Consider the following 18,469-nt stretch of genomic DNA (forward strand, 5'->3'; position numbering starts at 1 on the left):
TCCAAACTGTGAAAAAAATATATATAATTTCTCCCACATAAAACTAGGCCTCATACGGCCACGTCAATGAACAAATAAAAAAGTTATGGCTGCTGAAATTCAGAGAGGTAAAAACGGAAAAATGTAGCTGGTCATTAAGACCTTTTCAGGCCCGGTCATTAAGGGGTTAATCAGCACATGCCACTGTGTTATCCTTGACTTCCAAAGCTGTCTGAAAACTTCTGAAATACAGAGGATTAAAATACAAATTATTATTTGAACAGTACAAATTATTATTAACTACCTTTTAGTTTAGAGACAATTTGCCCGTTGTTTTTTTTTTAAGAACTGCCAAATCCCTTTCACAACGAATATGGCGGAAGTAATCACAGTATTAATTATAAAAGGACAATCTTATTTGAAGAGATGTGCACATACTTTTGGCCACGTAGGGTAACCAACAGATATTGTAAACATTTTCAAAAATCTTTTTGAGAACAGAGGGTGTCCACTTTGGTCATTTCCCTTTTTTAAAAAGGGTCCCTAGACAATAAGTTTATAACAGGTTGTTTTAGTAATCGGCGGTAATCTGTAAGTGTTCAACTTCCCTGCAGCGCCACCACAGGGCAAATTAAGTATTATATGGTAGCCATTGAAGTAAATGGATTCTCCTTATAACGCATGTGCTAGGTGAAATAGAGGGAGAGAGCGGGAGAGAGTTCCCTGTTTTTTATTGGGGTTCTCCTGTGGCAAAAGGATACAATTACATCATGTTAGGGCTTTTTTGTTAATAATATCATGAAATTTACCAGAGTTTAACCTGCGCTTTAAATATTTAAAGTACCCGTTAAAGTAAATGTATTTTAAATATTTAACACTTGTGACTTTATATTTTGCATGCTGTAATCTGTTTTCTAAGCATCCAGCATTTTCTGTGCTGTTAATTCTCAAATGATGCTCTTAAAATAAAATGATCAGTAAATATCTCACAGTATTGCTTTCTATGTACATATACATGTTTGTGAAATTCAGATTTTAGCTTAATCTGTGAGCTTTTATAGTGTGCCTAAAACTAAACAAATAAATGTACTTCTTGGAAGCTGGCTTTTTATGCTGCGCATTATGCTTCACAGCGCAATGAAAAGACGAATCTAGGAGGATTTAAAGTAAAAGCTTTTGCTACGTGTAATAATTCTAATACATGTTTGAATAAATACAGTCACAAAATGAGCATGAAATTGCTTCGATGTGTACGGCCAAGAATAACTGTTTTATTGTCCTCTTTTAGTGCTGCCTCAATTTTGTATAAAATTATTTGAGATTGCTTCATTTGCCAGCCTAGATAGTGCATGCAGTCATTTACTAAATATTTTTATTCCTTTGACATTTATAGTTCTTAGTAAGCTTGTCCTTAAACATGTGGTATTGATATTCCTGCTAATCCAAATGATTTCATTTCAAAAGGCCAATGGTATAAAGAAAGTCTTTAGAATCAAATAATATGTGTAAGTGGCTCTTTTAAACTATTCTTATGCCATTCTTTATCACATTTTTGTCCAGGAGTGTGTGGTCCAGATAAACATTAATGGAGTTACACAACTGTTATAATAAACCAATGTAAAATAAAATTGCTGCAATGGAAAGAATGTCCCCATTTAGAGGCACTGAGGACATAACCAGCAATTCCTTAATAGAATGTTATTAACAGAATTGCCCTCTTTTGCCGTGGGAGCTCATATGCAAGGCTGCAGAGAATTTTATATTTACAGTGTTTGACTTGCAGATCCATCAGCATTCGGCAGTGTGTCAATGTACGCCATTCATTGTGTTAGGCTGTGTCCACGTCAGGTTTAGACTACACATTTAGAGCAGTTGTTAAAAAAAAATTATACTGTTTTTTTTTTTTTTTTTTGTGCACCATCCAATGGTATTGGAAAGCATATCTGGTTACACTTTTATATATAGTTTTATTTAAAAAAAAAGTTTACCTATTTGTACCAGCCAAATATATACCAAAAGGAAACCCCTTTCTCTTATGTTTGGCCGTTAAAAATCAATGGGCACTTTGGCTTAAATGTCAGTCTTGAACCACAGACGTGGTGTAAATTTTGCCTTAGATTATGGATATGCTTGTCAACTGGGGGAATTCTCTGCTGCCTGGTGATTATTATAAATATAGTCTGATGCCTACAGAAAAAGATTTGGATATCAATATTTTATGAGGGAACAAATACATTTTCCAAATAGAGTAACATTCCTTTATTCTGGCATCAATGGGACCTGATAGGGGTTAGATTGTCAAATATTCAGGATTATTGAACAGTTATAGAAGATTATTGAGAATTCATAGAACAAAATGTACTACTATAGCTTGCGGTTTATGCCATATTCACACATTTCTGCTGGTAGTCAAAAGGGGAATATGAAGTCCTCAGCAAACACTGGAGGAGATTTATCCAGGGATGGAGATATCGCTGGTGCAGCGAGTTCGGCTGCACAGGGGCCTGGAAGGGGTGGGGGCCCGCTCAGCTGCCCTAAACGCTGTGCGCACAGATCGGCACACAGATTGGCACGGCTGTGCGGCAGACAGAGGGGGCCCCCTTTCCTCCCTGTACACTTTTGGCATCTCACAGATTGAGCCCCATTCTTTCACATATGTTATTGAAGCCATCAATAACATATATTAAGGAAGGGGACCCGATCTCTGAGTTGACGAATGTGCACAGGGTGGGAGGGGGCACCATCCATCTGCCGCGCCGATCTATTACTTAGACAATGTATTAGGAGGGGAGAGGCCTGGCAAGGCTTGCTCTGTCTGGTGGTCTTCGTGACCTAGTAACCAGTGTCACTGTCAGATGCAGTGCAACATCTGACTGTGACGCTCACTTGGTGACCAAGACCACCAGATAGAGCGCGCCGCACCTAGATAGCAGCATCACTATCTTCAGACCAGTTATTGATTAGGGATAGCGGCGCTGCTGAAATTAAGCCCAATACTGGTTGGCTGAGGCTCTCAGCCAATCAGTATTAGGGTATGTTCACACGAGGTCATTATGTCCGTAATTGACGGACGTATTTCGTCCGCAAGTCCCGGACCGAACACAGTGCAGGGAGCCGGGCTCCTAGCATCATACTTATGTACGGCGCTAGGAGTCCCTGCCTCGCTGCCGGACAACTGTCCCGTACTGTAATCATGTTTTCAGTACGAGACAGTTGTCCGGCAGGGAGGCAGGGACTCCTAGCGTCGTACATAACTATGATGCTAGGAGCCCGGCTCCCTGCACTATGTTCGGTCCGGGACTTGCGGCCGAAATACGTCCGTCAATTACGGACGTAATGACCTCGTGTGAACATACCCTTAGAGTTCTTCTTGCTCCGCCCCCTGAGCCTACCGATGATTTTACTGTGTGGTGTTTGGTGTGTGTTTTTCCAGGATGAGCAAAACCATTTAAAGTTTTCACTCACTGTGTGGTCACCACACTGTGGTGGCCTCCTCAAGCACTGTATAGGGTGCCACCCGCACTTCACCACCACAAATACACTTAATCAGAGTGTTGTCCATTTCACCCATAATAATTTAATTAACCCCTTCCCAATGTCTGACGTCTACTTACGTCATAGATGGGTAGAGTAAGCATGGAGGGGGCCCACGGGCTGAGTCCGCTCCATATAACTGTTTTGTCCACTTTATGATAAAGCCGACACTTCACTGTAACAAGCGGAATCCGACTCGACCGGGATCCCACTTGTTTAACCCCTTAGATGCCATTGTCAATAACATTCATGGCGTTAGAAAGTGACAGTGCAATAAGTAAGATAAACTCATTATAAGTCCGTTACATGAGTGCTTTGTGTTATACTCAATTGATAAATATAGAAATTATTTGCATTATTTATGTTTGTTACTAAACTAGTAATAAAATGTGCTATATAGATTTGTCTAGTTTTATATGCGCACAGGCGTGGTTAGGTTATGGGGGGCACAGGCACATTCTTTGCACAGGGCCCCTCTGCAGTCTGTGTCCGCCTCTGGATTTATCAATACTGGCAGAGGGGTTTAAAGCATTTCAGGTGGGGGTTTTAAACAACGCTGACTTTTCCGATATGTTGTATTTTTAAAAGAAAGAAAATTGTCAGTGTTGGCAATAGCAATCATTCAGTTTCATGCTTTTGTTTTTCATTTTGGGACAAACTGACACTTTTTGAAAAACAGTTTTTTTTATGCATGTGGCCCAAGATTTAGGGTCAGTTCACACGTTGCGTAAATACTGCAGTTTTTCCGCAATGGAATCTGTTGTGGACACTCCGCAGTAAATACAGTAGCAGCAAAGTGGATGAGATAAAACAAATCTCATCCACACACTGCATAAACACTGAGCGGAAAAAACTTTAAGAAATTGACCTGTTGTGCAAAGTTTTTATTCTTCAGCATGTCAATTGTATTTGTGTAAACGCTGCTTATTTGTTGCGGGTTTTCCCCATTGAATTCAATGGGGAGGTAAATCCCGCAACAAATAGCATTTGTTGCAGTATTTGCGGCGGGTTCGCAGCGATACTGCCGCAAAAAACACAGCTCAGGAAAAAAAAAACTCATACTTACCCAGAAGTCTGTGTTCCTCTCTCCATTGTGGCCTCCTCAGGCTGTAGTGGCGGTCACATAGGATGAAACATTATCCCAGGAGGTCGGCCTGGATGATGTCAGAAGACCCACCTCTTGGGATGATGCTTCAACCCATGTGACCGCCGCTGCTTCCAATCACACTCCGCTGGGGTCTACTGGAATAAAACGTTATCCCAGGAGGCCGGCCTGCTAGCAGGCCGGCAAGTGCTGCAGTTTTCCGCAGCAGACATCCCAGGCAAAAAACTGCACCACAGTTTGGTGCAGTTTTTCACCCAGAATTCACTGCGGCGCACAGGGCGGATACACTGCGAGCTATTACACAGTGTATCCGCCCCGTGTGAACTCAGCCTTGCAGGGAAAGTTACCACATATTAGTTAAATAAAATGCATTGTTTTCAAGCATAGCTGCTATTTTTGTGTTTCATTTTCAGCACACTCTTCTGAGGGGAAAAGTTCTGTATTTACTTCATCTATATGAATAATGATCTGGTACTATCCACTTGTAAATGTTCAATCGTCATACACATTTCACACAAGGAAGAATAACTGAATGACTAAACATATAAAACATACTTTAATCTACAGCCAATCTCGCTGACATAAATATATTGCCAGATTGTATAAAAACAGCAATTGGATAGTGTAAATTGTGAAATAATCCCTCATCTGTGTATCATTAAAGGCCATATTTAATTAATGCTTAGTTAAGGATGTTGTGGAACTGGGATACAGCACAATCCAGTTCTTGGTAGATCCAATTAAATAACAAAATAATTTATACATTTACTAACAAGCTTAGCTGTAAATGCTGTTCCTCTATGGAGCATCTGCATTTTTTTTCCTCCTTTGGTATCTGCATTAAGAAGACATGTAAGAAAATAAGTCCGGAACAATTTTATTTTTTTGTAAAATATGTTCACTTGGATCCATACCTAGTTCACACAGAGTTTTTTGACAGGCAGAAAAAATATTCCTCAAAATTCCTTCAGGAATTTTGAGTCAGATTTAGAATTGCCAGCGTTTTGTTTTTTTTTAAGATGATACAGAACAGCAACGTGCATTATTTTGACTATTGTACAATGAATCCATTACTATTGTATTATTTAATAAGTAAATCATGTACCCGTTGGTGCCATTCCTCTTTAAGTCGACTGTTTAAATCAACATGTGCTGAGTACAAGAAAATGCATTATTTTTCAATCTGTTACTTTCATGTTATCAATGCTGAACTTTCCCTGCACCTCTGTCTCTGAGAGCTTGCGGTATATTAATGTATTCTCTATCATCTAACTTTCGTACTACCTGCAGACATATATGACAAAGCTGTAAAGCTGAATGAAACACTCGGTATACAAAACAAAACACAGGACAAAAGTTTCCAAGAGTTACAGAAGGATGTTGACAAGATGATGGCGGAGCTCAGGAGAAGAATGTTTAAGAACCAAGAAAAAACAGCTGCAGATGAGTTAAAGTAAGTGGAGTAATTATTAAACCTCAGAAAAACGTAACTTTTTACGGAGCTTCCTTTTTTTCAGGAGCATCAATAGACTTGTATACTAATATTTTAAAAGGCCTCATGTACTATAAAAGCAAATGTCTGTATGCGCTTTTATAGTATTGGATCGTGATCATATAATAATGGCTGATAAAAGAGAACAACAGCAAGGTCGAGACCTTTACAAAAACCTTCCTGAACACCCGATGTACCTATGTGCGAAATTTGGGTTCAAATAGTTCAGGTGTTTGGATGCCTATAGAGGACGACAAACAGACATTCGCTATAATGGCTGATAACAGAGAACAAAAGCAAGGTTGGGACATTTACGAAAACCTTCCCAGACACCCAATGTACCTATGTGGCGAATTTGGGGTCAAGTGGTTCAGGCGTTTGGATGCCTACAGAGGACAGACAAACAGACATTGACTTTTATAATATATATTAGCAGAGTTACCCGGCTTTGCACGGGTCTATTTGTTTATTGATTGTGTGTGTGGTTAAAAGCTTCATTTCCTACTGATATGAAGCCCACAAATCCAATAAAGTCCAAGTGCAGGGTTCCTTTTTGGAGGCATGAGAATGATCAAATCCAGTATAGATACAGTTCGTTTACGGCGAGTAAAGAAAAATGGCTGGGCTGTTATGGAAACCTGGTCTTAAACTGTGTGTATGTGAGTGAGGTTAAGAATGAAGGACCTGCGAGCTCCTATTGGCTAATACAGGTCATCTGATATGGAGGAAGGTCCTTGATGTTGAAGCCAGTGGTGTCATATTTGCTTTATATATATATATATATATATATATATATATATATATATATATATATAAACTGATCATGGTGAAAATAACTTTCCTTTCTAAAACGACCCAGTAATAAAAATGATTCATAACAAATGTATCTTGAATTTTTGTGTTAGGGAAATGTAGATACAATTTTTAGACATTCTCATCTCCTTCTAATTTTCTAATGTGTATATTTATAAATCTGTGGATATGAAGGCAAACATACAGTGGATGAATATTTGATATCTAGAGTCTCTTTTAGGCTGAGTTCACACAGAGCGGATATGCTGCCTAAAAGCACACAGCGTATCCACCCTGTGTGCCAAAGGGAATTCCGGGCGAAAAACCGCACCAAACTGTGATACAGTTTTCCGCCCGGAATGTCCGCTGTGGAAAACTGCAGCATTTAGCTGGTCTGCTAATAGGCTGACCTCCTGGGATGACGCTTCATCCCATTAGACCGCTTTATCCCATTAGACCGCTGCAGCCTGTGATTGACTACAGCGGCGGTCACATGGGATGAAAAGTCATCCCAGGAGGCCAGCCCTCTCATGTCATCCTGGCCGGCCTCCTTGGATGACGTTTCATCCCATGTGACCACCGCTACAGCCTGTGATTGGCTGCAGCGCTCACATGGGATGAAACGTCATCCCAGGAGGCCGGCCTGGAGGAAGAAACACAGACTTCTGGGTAAGTATAAGATTTTTTTATTTTCTGAGTTGCGCTTATCGCGGTGTAAACGCTGCTATTCCGCCGCAAAAAAAAACTGCAACAACTGCTATTTGTTGCGGGTTTTACCTCCCAATTAAATTCAATGGGGAAAATCCGCAACAAATCAGCACCATTTATACAAATACAATTGACATGCTGCGGAATAAAATTCTGCATGTCAATTTCTGAGTGGGTTTTCCGGTAAGTATTTACGCAGCATTTGAATGAGATTTGTTCTATCTCATCCACTTTGCTGCTACTGTATTATGCTGCGGATTTTCCGCAACAAAATCCATTGCGGAAAATCCGCAGTATTTACACAACGTGTGAGCTGACCCTTAAGGTGTTATAGAAAATACAGTGAAGCAGAGTGGGATGAACAATGCCGCCGAGAGATCTTATATACTGTTTCATGAATTGCATTTTGCCAGTCACCAATATCAAAAAAGTCCCACAACATTCCTCGAATACTTTGGACGGAAGGAAGTTATAATTTTTGGTAAATACAACTGCTTGAAATATCCTACAAGGTACAATAAATTAGTATGTCTGCTACTGTACGTACGGTATATGGATTTTGAGAAAAAATGATACTGGTCTATTATTGTCACTTTTACATATTTTATATACCATTTTCATTGCAGGGCAGCGGAAGGTCTTCTCAATAGAGTGAAGAAGCTATTTCAGGATCCTCATAACAAAACAAATGACCTAAATTTTGAGGTAAAGGACAAGTTAAGTCACTTTGAAGACAAACTGGATGATGTCTTGGACATGCTACGTGAAGCTCAGGGGAAAATAATAGAGTCCAACCAACTTTCAGCTATCAATAAACACAATATGACTGCTCTGGAGGTAATTTTCTATATTAATATTGGCAAACAAAATGTTCTCATTAATGTTTCATGCAGAAAGAAATTCATTTCACAGTAGTCTTGGGATAATGTACAAATAGGTAACGGTTGACTGCAGACTGTCTTACATACTTACAGTTCTACATGAGTATGCCCAATTACTCTTTGCTGATTTTGCATACACAGATATACAAGCCGGTATGTGTTATAAAACTAATTACACACAATCAGCAGTGGTTATTAGCTGTCACAAATACTCTTCCTAAACTGCCTGCTCTCAATTTATTTTAATTGCAAATCCTCATTATACTGTGCATTAAGGAATATCTAACTGACTGCCTTGGTGCAAATTTAAATTCTGTAAAGATAAATGCTCAAAGGCTTTGCAAGATATGCAGATTTTTCTGATGAGCATTTTTTCAGATTACACAGAGATATTCATTATTATACAACCAAAAATGTTTAATCGTCACCATAATCACTATGTGCAAATAGGCAAAACTATTGAAACTTTTTTCATCCAATCATAGTTATTCTATTTATTATTGTACTGGAAGGTAAAATCATTATGCACCATGATTATTGGCATATCTGTAAGTGCACATTATGGAAACGTTATACATCATAGACACTAATTTTCAAGCAAAACCTCATGTACAGGGCTGTATTATGGACTTATATTGTACCTCTGTGTGCCGCTGATTTTATAAAAGTGCTTGGAGATTTATTGCAAATATTTGAGAAATTCAAGAACAAAAAATGGTGGCATCTGCCACCCCATGACGTGTTATGAAGGTGCACTACTTCTAGGGAGAATAAGTTGTTATGTGAAGTGCCTACAGATCCGTAAAATGGACACGTAGGGACTCCTTGTCCATCTCTACAAAACCCATGCTTAGCACTGTCAAAAACAAGGTACATAGACATAAACTTGACAAACGTTCCAAAAGGACTTTCTTTTGACTTTTTTTTTTATTCCAAATGTATACTGCCGACTGCAGTCTCAAATGTGCTGTAAACCCAGCACCACTTTTGTTGTGTGCCGTTCAATATTTATCCCATACTGTATTCTATTTTAATATATGAAAATATTTTATAAAATTAGTAGAAATCTGATTAAAATTGTTTTTTTTCATGTTAAATGGACACTAACTTTTCAAACAACTTAAGCTAATATAATAGTATACATGATATATATTAAGTTTGTAGTTGCTTACTGTTAAAATGTTGTTGTTTTATCCGTTCAAACTCTATGTAAATTTACTGCCAATAAGTGTCTCTCTTCCTGTAATCTGCTGTGCACCCCCTGTTGGCAAGCTAAATTGTCTCTAGTTACAGAGCAAAGGAGACAGACTGCAGTAAGTGTGCCTATAGAAGTCTATGGAGGAGGAAGGAGAGAGGGAGACACAAAGCGGGTAGCAGGAGCAGAAAAAGGGAGCAGAGAAGAGAAACAAACGCTGCCCATGGAAGTCTATGGAGAGGGAGGGGGAAGCAGCAGGAGGGAACAGGGAGACACAGACGCTGCTGCCCATAGAAGTCTATGGAGAGAAGAGGGGGAGCGAGAGGGTGAGCAGGAGCAGAGAGACACACTGCCCATAAAAGCCTATGGAGAGGGGATGGTGGAGGGATCAGGAGCAGGATGAGTGAGAGAGAGGCAGACAGGCACACACAGACATGCTGCAGCAGCTGGTAAGTGTTATATTTCACACCCTCACAGTCTCACTGTTCATTACTGCTGTATAATATCCTCCATGTTGCTGCAGCTTCTATAAATGTGATAGATAGAGATAGGAGAGCGGATTCTCCTCTTCTTTGTGTGCTGTGTATAGAAGACATAATAGCTGTTAGGCTACGCCCAGTAGTCCAGGAAAAAGTGAGAATCACAGATAGAGCCTGCAGAGGGGAAAACTCTTTAAAAATTTCATATACAAGCCATATAATGGCCAAAAATAGTGTTATTCCTTATGTACACACACAGCTTATTCTGAAAAGTCACCAAAAAAGTTAGGTACGCTTTAAATGTCCACTTTTAAATATAAATAAGGTTTTTGTTTATGTAGCGGAATTTTGCCATATTACTTTTAGTTCTGGAAGCTACTTCACCACAATGTCCCAGTGTAGTTTTTGTGCAGAATGTAATCTTATTTTGTGCATATTAAAATACATTTCAAGCCCCAAGTACAAAGCCTCAGAAACTAATGCTACCACAAAGAAACTTGGCAACAACACAGGATACAAACATGAGATAAATATTGCCCACAGCTTTCATCTCAGGCTATGTCTAATCTTCTTAACGGCAACTTCATTGTAACTAAACTATATTTCTAATTAATTAACTTGACTGTACAGCCAAGTTTTACTCGATCTGTAGAATAAAAGTACTATATGTCCATAATACAAAACAATGTACCAGAGTGGTACATTACCCTTGGCAGAAATGTTTTAAAGTAGTAAAAGCACTAACATAATTATTAAGGAGACTTTACATAGAAGAACTATTATTTAGTATGCTATGTTTTGTATTGTCTATTCTGGATGTAAGAAATAAATAGTAGCCCAACGCAAATTAAACTCAGATGGAGACAAATAGATCATATAATAACCAAGTACAAGCTTTAAAGTGGCCCAGACTATAACCTAAATTCTATTAAATATATTTGGGACAAACTGGGAAGTGAATGGCTAATCAAATATAAATAGGATCCAATATTTTAGTTTCATAATTAAATAGATACAGATGTAATAGACATATATTATGTTATATCATTTATATAATATTGTAAGCATAATCTTGCTTGGTTACACTCTACACTTACTTGAATTGTAAAATCAGTGATATCGTGCAGAGTTATTTTGTTTTTTACTTTTTATATAAAAGGAGTGTAAAAATGTTTGGGGCGTGCTGTGAAAATCTCACACCCAGCTCAATTTAAAACCAAAAGTAGAGGGAAAAGGAGGAAAGAAATGTCTTAATTTCTGAATGTTAAAAATGGCAAGATCGACTAATCTTCCAATGTATGTTAGGGAAGCATTCAATTCTATTGATATATTTCATTAGGGGGGGCAGAAGAATTGGCATGTTGGGGTTCAGCATGCAAGATTATTTTTCCTCCAATGTCAGTGACTTATCCCCCTCTACCTAATGAAATATACATGCACATTCTGCTAATCGTACATATCTATGTAGAGTCGGGACAAATAGTTGCCTGACGAACGAGCATGGCCACCTTAATGTTCACCTTTGAGAACAATTTTAAAGTTTATATATAGAAATAATCTACATACAAAGATGAGTAACTTTGTAAATGCATTGTACTACATCTCTTGTACGGATCCTAAGTTAAAGTCTGTATTATATCCCAGGGCTTCATTCATAAATCTGGTTGCCATCCTTGGAAACAGTCAACAAGCTTGCCATCCCTAATAGTTTGGCTAAAATCTTCTAATATAGTGTGACCATCAATTTTTCCAACAACAGATAACTGTACAATGCCTGATTTAAAGACGACACATATATCTTTGTCCAAACAACAAGCTACCTAGAAATACTGGGAGATTTCAGCATTTAGTTTCAGAATTGTGAATGCAGCTCTGGACTATAACACTGGCTGTAATTCAGGACAAGATAAGTAATATATCATATTTACAAAGTTATTCAACTTTTTTTTTTTTTAATTAGTAGACCAAAGATGTATACATTCTGTATTTTACAACAAATATCACGATATATGAAACATTTTTAGAAAATTAATTCAGGCAGGATACTTTTCCCCAGTATTAATCATATGGGAAATGCATCTTTTTCTTTATATTTTATGTTTCCTTTGCAGTTTTCTGGGACACTTTGACTTTGACATGTGAAGATTAACCATTTTTAAGTTACTGACATAGTATATTGAAGCACGTTTTCATTTTTAATTTATTTAAATCTGAGAAGGGTAATTTTTCTAAAATAAATCCAGATGGAACTGAACAGGAATGAATAAAGTGTGATTAGATGACTTAATGGCTTGTATTGAAGGTTATTCAAATCCACATTTTTATCCCTTCAGAATAATGAATGTCCTTACTTTGAAAGAATACATTTTGATGGAAATGCTGCATATACTGTAGTGCATTAGTGTTCTGAATGTGAATCGGTTATTGTTCCTGATGGATTTTTAATATAAAAATATTTAACATTAGCATTTTTTATATATTGGTACAAATATTTAAGTCACTAGGGAAAAGATTACAATTCTGATCAGTATAATACAAGGTATTTTGCCTGGAGAAGATGCATAACATTTTAAATGATGTCGACTTAAATGAATTCAATACTGAATGAGGTACTTTTTACTTCGCATTATGTAAAATGGCAAAGAATGCTTTCTATAGTGGTTAAACATTGCAGAAGACAGCCTGAGAAAAATAACTAAATGCCTGTGTGTGGCTAAGGGCATATAAAGTTCTGAACTTGTCTAATATATATTTATCTACCTTATATAGCACCAACATATTCCACAGCACTTTGCACAGATTGTCATTAGTTGCAACTGTCCCTGTTCCCAATGGGGCTCACAATCGAATTTCCCACATACACAAAAGAGCCAGTTGTTAAAACCACTGAGCCACCTGTAAGGTATCTCTCATGCTTAGTGCAGATCTGTGGTACACTCCCTCCCGCATACTGTGAGGCCTCATTTACACGAGCGTGTGCGTTTTGCGCGCGCAAAAAACGCTGCGTTTTGCGCGCGCAAAAGGCACTTGGCAGCTCCGTGTGTCATCCGTGTATGATGCGCGGCTGCGTGATTTTCGCGCAGCCACCATCATAGAGATGAGGCTAGTCGACGCCCGTCACTGTCCAAGGTGCTGAAAGAGCTAACTGATCGGCAGTAACTCTTTCAGCACCCTCGACAGTGAATGCCGAACACAATATACACCAACCTGTGAATAAAAAAAGACTTTCATACTTACCAAGAACTTCCTGCTTCCCCCAGTCCGGGCTCCCGGCCGTTGCCTTGGTGACGCGTCCCTCTCTTGTCATCCGGCCCCACCTCCCAGGATGACGCCGCAGTCCATGAGACCGCTGCAGCCTGTGATTGGCTGCAGCCTGTGCTTGGCCTGTGATTGGCTGCAGCCTGTGCTTGGCCTGTGATTGGCTGCAGCTGTCACTTTGACTGAACTGTCATCCCGGGAGGTCGGACCGGAGTTATCGGTAAGTCAGAACGTCTTTTTTTTTTTACAGGTTCATGGATTTTCGGAGCGGAAGTCACTGTCCATGGTGCTGAACCAGTTTAACGCTTTCAGCACCGTGGACAGTGACTGTCTCCTGACGTCGCGTACGCGAACATTTTTTACCGGTTTCGGTCAAAACGAGTTTGGCCGAACCCGGTGAAGTTCGGTGCGCTCATCTCGAATTTGACACTCCGTTTGGATGTTTGTAAACAGAAAAGCACGTGGTGCTTTTCTGTTTACATTCAGGAGTTTGACAGCTCTTGCGCGAATCACGCAGTTCGCACGGAAGTGCTTCCGTGCGGCATGCGTGGTTTTCACGAACCCATTGACTTCAATGGGTGCGTGAGTGCGCGAAAAATGCACGATTATAGAACATGTCGTGAGTTTTTTTCTGCGCACACGCGCTGAGCGCAATTCACGCATCGTCTAAACTGCCCCATTGACTAATATAGGTGCGTACGACATGCGTGCAAAGCACGCGCGTCGCACGCGCGTATAATACGTTCGTGTAAATGAGGCCTTAATCTGATGACAAAACAATTCTTCACTTTACCACTGACTTTGGACCTGTCCAAAAATGTTATACATTTAAAGACACATTGTATCTTTCACCCAGAGACAGCTCACCAAATTAGCTCTTCTTGACCCAGTGTGAGCCATATAGTATTGATGCACTACGGGGTGCAGAAAATACTTACACTTTATTGCTTCAGCAACAAGGATAGCTGCTAGAGATGAGCGAACTTCCACAAATTTGTTTTGGGTCTGATTCAGTTGAATCAGCCGTTCCAATTTGATCCAAATAAATTTGCCGAAAATTGAAAGTGCCCTGATTGCCCTGAAAACTTGTGTCTGACTTTCTGACTCTCTCATGTCTTCTAAGGCTTTATCCAAGTTAAATCACACTCCTTTCAAGCTCTTTAATGTCAAGCCAGCATGTAATGTCAAAGTGACAGCAACATACATGGATAGTGGGATAGATAACCGCAGTGCACTTTGGGAAGCCTGCCCAGGTCATGTGACCTTTTTTCTCATCTGTAATAGGGTGGCCAGCAATCGCAATTTTGCCGCGTTTCGTTTTACCAAATTTGATTTGTGTAGAATTGATTTGCTCATCTTTAATTGCTATACTACAACATTCCTACACTCAAACTTTATCTTGACAAATTCACATTGCTATGTCAGATGGATTGGGTGAAAACTTCCATTTGTAAAGAAAATGAGAAACCACTTTTATCTTCCTGGTATCCACAAGTCAGTCTCTCTTTCTCTGACACGGTTTTTTCACTTGTACAGACCACATGCTTTGATGCAACAGTTTGTTCTTTTAACCATTATTGAAAAGGTTTAGAATACAGTTAAATACAGATCCAGTTGGCACTATTATTGTCATATTGTGGTTGCCTTCCCATCACAATATAAACCATGTTAATGAGAGAGAATAATTTAGCAAAAAAATTAAGCAGTGCTTGACATAGCGAATATCGACATAGCTTGAGGGTAGGTTCAGACATGGCGGAAACTTTCAAAATTAGCATATTTGAGGTATCATCCAGACGTGGTGGATTTTGCAGTGGACTTGCCATATATTTCAGTCTTTGCACTGCATAGCCTGAAATACACAGTGAAAATCCTCTGCTCCTCCACAGCAGACTGAGCATGCTGCAGAATGTAAACTCATTTCACAGCAAATCCACCACATCTGAACGTGCCCTAGACCTCATATACACTTCAGTGTGAATTTCATTTCGCCTTTCCACACCATATTATGCACCCTATTGTGGTAGTACTGCTTTGTAAGGATGCCATATTGCACATTGTATTTTTATTCAAAACAGTATACATCTATGTAGAATACAGTGCATAAAACCGTATCCGATAGAGCATGCCGCGTTAAATAGCCGGAGGCAAAACTTTATTGAGTTTTTCATTGGCTTTCAATTACTTGTGTTGTATTAAGTGATAAGTTATAATGCTGCAGCAAGTTGTCAGGGTCAAGTTAAAGATTTCTTGATCTGTATATACAGGTCCTTCTCAATGAATTAGAATATCATCAAAAAGTTAATTTATTTCTGTAATTCAATCTAAAAAGTGAAACTCATATATTCTATAGATTCATTACACACAGAGTGATCTATTTCCAGCAGTTTTGTCTTTTAATATTGATGATTATGGCTAACAGTTAATGAAAACCCAAAATTTAGTCTCTCATAAATTTTAAATATTGGGTAAAAGTTGAAGATTGTAGACTCATGGTGTGACACTCTAATCAGCGAATCAACACAAAATACCTGCAAAGGTTTCCCAAGTCTTTAAAAGGACTGGTCTGCTGCTCAGTGTCCAAAGTCCTATTTTCAGATGAAAGTAACTTTTGCATTTCATTTGGAAATCAAGGACCCAGAGTCTGGAGGAAGAGTGGAGAGGCATCAATCCAAGTTGCTTGCGGTCCAGTGTGAAGTTTCCACAGTCAGTGATGGTTTGGGGAGCCGACATCTGCTGGTGTTGGTCCACTGTGTTATATCAAGTCCAGAGTCAACACAGCAATCTGCCAGGAAACTTTCAAGCACTTCATGCTTCCCTCTGCTGGCAAGCTTTATGCTGATTTCATTTTCCAGCAGTACTTGGCACCTGCCCACACTGCCAAAAGTACCAATACCTGGTTTAATAACCACGGTATTACTGTGCTCGATTGGCCAGAAAACTCGCCTGACCTAAACCCCATAGAGAATCTATGGGGTATTGCCAAGAAACAGATGAGACACCAGAACCAACAATCCCAACGAGCTGAAGGCCGCTATCAAAGCAACCTGGGCTTCCATAACATCTCAGCAGTGCCACAGGCTCATCGCCTCCATGCCACGCCACATTGATGCAGTAATTCATGCAAAAGGAGCCCCAACCAAGTAGTGAGTGCATATACTGTACATACTTTTGAGTAGGCCAACATTTCGGTATTAAAAATCAATTTTTGAAATTGGAATTATTTAATATTAAAATTTTCTGAGATATTATATTTTGGGTTTTCATTAACTGTTAGCTATACCCGCGCCAAATTTAGCGGTTAGCCGCTACCAACACAAGCAGCGCCAACGACTGGATACTCCAGACACCAGGAGGAATAAGTGCCTGATGAAGGTTTAAATTTTGACCGAAACGTCGCACTAAAACCTCTGGCATCAACTAATGATAAAATAAAAATTTAAAGATTTGCAAGAATCACGAATTTGTGTGCCGAATACTTCTTTCATTACGTAATCGGGTTTGGACCCTATTCGTGCACCTACCCAGGTCTTGTGCGCTCTGAACTACCATGTTATCTATACTCATCAACATTAAAAGAAAGAAATGCTGGAAATAGATCACTCTGCTTGTAATGAATCTATATAATATACGGGTTTCACTTTTTGAATTGAATTACTGAAATAAATAAACTTTGTGGTGATATTCTAATTCATTGAGAAGGACTAGTGTGTATGTATATATATATTTATTTATTTATTTGTTATACTCATACACTGATCAGCCATAACATGAAAACCACTAACAGGTGAGGTGAATAACATTTATTTTATCCTGAAAATGGCGCCTGTCATGGGATGGGATATATTAGGTAGTGAGTAAACAGTCAATTCTTGAAGTTAATACGTTGTAAGCAGTAAAAAAATGGTCACGCGTAAGTATCTGAGCGACTTTTATAAGAGTCAAATTGAAACGGCTAGACGACTCAATCGGAGCATCTCCAAAATGGCAAGTTTTCTGTGATGTTCCTAGTTTGCAGTGGTCAGTACCTACTAAAAGTCGTAAAGGAAAAATAATCGGTGAATCGGTGACAGTGCCATTCACGCCCAAGGCTCATTCGATGTGTGTGGGGACTAGTCCATCTGGTCCAAACCCACAGAACATGACAAAAAGTTAAAGTTGTTGACTTAGCCTCCAAATTCCCCAGATCTCAATCCCATCGAGCATCTGTAGGATGTGGTAGAAAAGCAAGTCTGGCCCATGGAGGCCCACCTTGCATCTTACAGGAATTAAAGGTTCAGCTGCTGACTTCTTAGTGCCAGATACAACAGGACACCTTTAGAGGTATTGTAGAGTCCATGGCCCGACTAATGGGAGTTGTTTTGGGGGCATGAGGGGGACCTATACAACATTAAGCAAGTGATCTGAATCTTATGGTTGATTTTATGTATATATGATCTTATGTTTGTTGTTGTGGAATTTTGGCTGGGATAGGGATCAATATCTGCATACATATATACATCATATGTCTGTCATGAAAATTTGCTCTTGTGGAACATTATATTTTATTGCCACTAGATAACCATCACATTATGCTTTAGATGGACTGACTTAATGTTATGTGTTCTTTATTTTAGGGTCATAAGCAAGCTGTTGAAAAAGGCAAGAAAGAGACTGAGAGCACGCTAAGCGAGTCTGATGACATCATGACAGAAGTCAATAACATAGCACAAAATATTAATGAAGCTGGAAATGTGAGTAAATTCCGTATGCCGTAAACTTACTGAACCACTGAAATTTAAAGAGCTGTTTTACACTAAAGTAAACAGGTTTGAAGTTACCAAGTGTAAGCCCTTACAGAGATCAAAGGAGACCTGAAGTGATTTATATTTCCAGCTTAAAAAATATTTCTACCTTTAACAGTCATACACAAAAGTCATTTTCTCCAGGAATGTTCTCAACTCTTAACCTTGAGGGCGCAGCCAGGTGAATCTCAATATTAACACCAAATAATCAATGTGAACCTTGGTGATAACTCCGGAATCTATTCAACAGAACATAGATAGA

The 18,469-nt window shown here is 39.0% G+C and overlaps 1 protein-coding gene across 1 annotated transcript in view; it reads left to right on the plus strand.

The window, feature by feature from the left end:
• Positions 1-18,469, plus strand: part of LAMA2 (laminin subunit alpha 2) — an 852,154-nt gene that overhangs the window by 640,798 nt on the left and 192,887 nt on the right. Inside the window, exons 37-39 of the mRNA XM_075863715.1 lie at positions 5,909-6,071; positions 8,237-8,447; positions 18,040-18,156. Coding sequence (XP_075719830.1) covers positions 5,909-6,071; positions 8,237-8,447; positions 18,040-18,156 — 491 coding nt within the window. The remainder of the gene's footprint in view (positions 1-5,908; positions 6,072-8,236; positions 8,448-18,039; positions 18,157-18,469) is intronic.

Source organism: Rhinoderma darwinii, chromosome 4 (genome assembly GCF_050947455.1).
Source record: "Rhinoderma darwinii isolate aRhiDar2 chromosome 4, aRhiDar2.hap1, whole genome shotgun sequence".
In the NCBI taxonomy this organism is placed as follows: domain Eukaryota; kingdom Metazoa; phylum Chordata; class Amphibia; order Anura; family Rhinodermatidae; genus Rhinoderma; species Rhinoderma darwinii.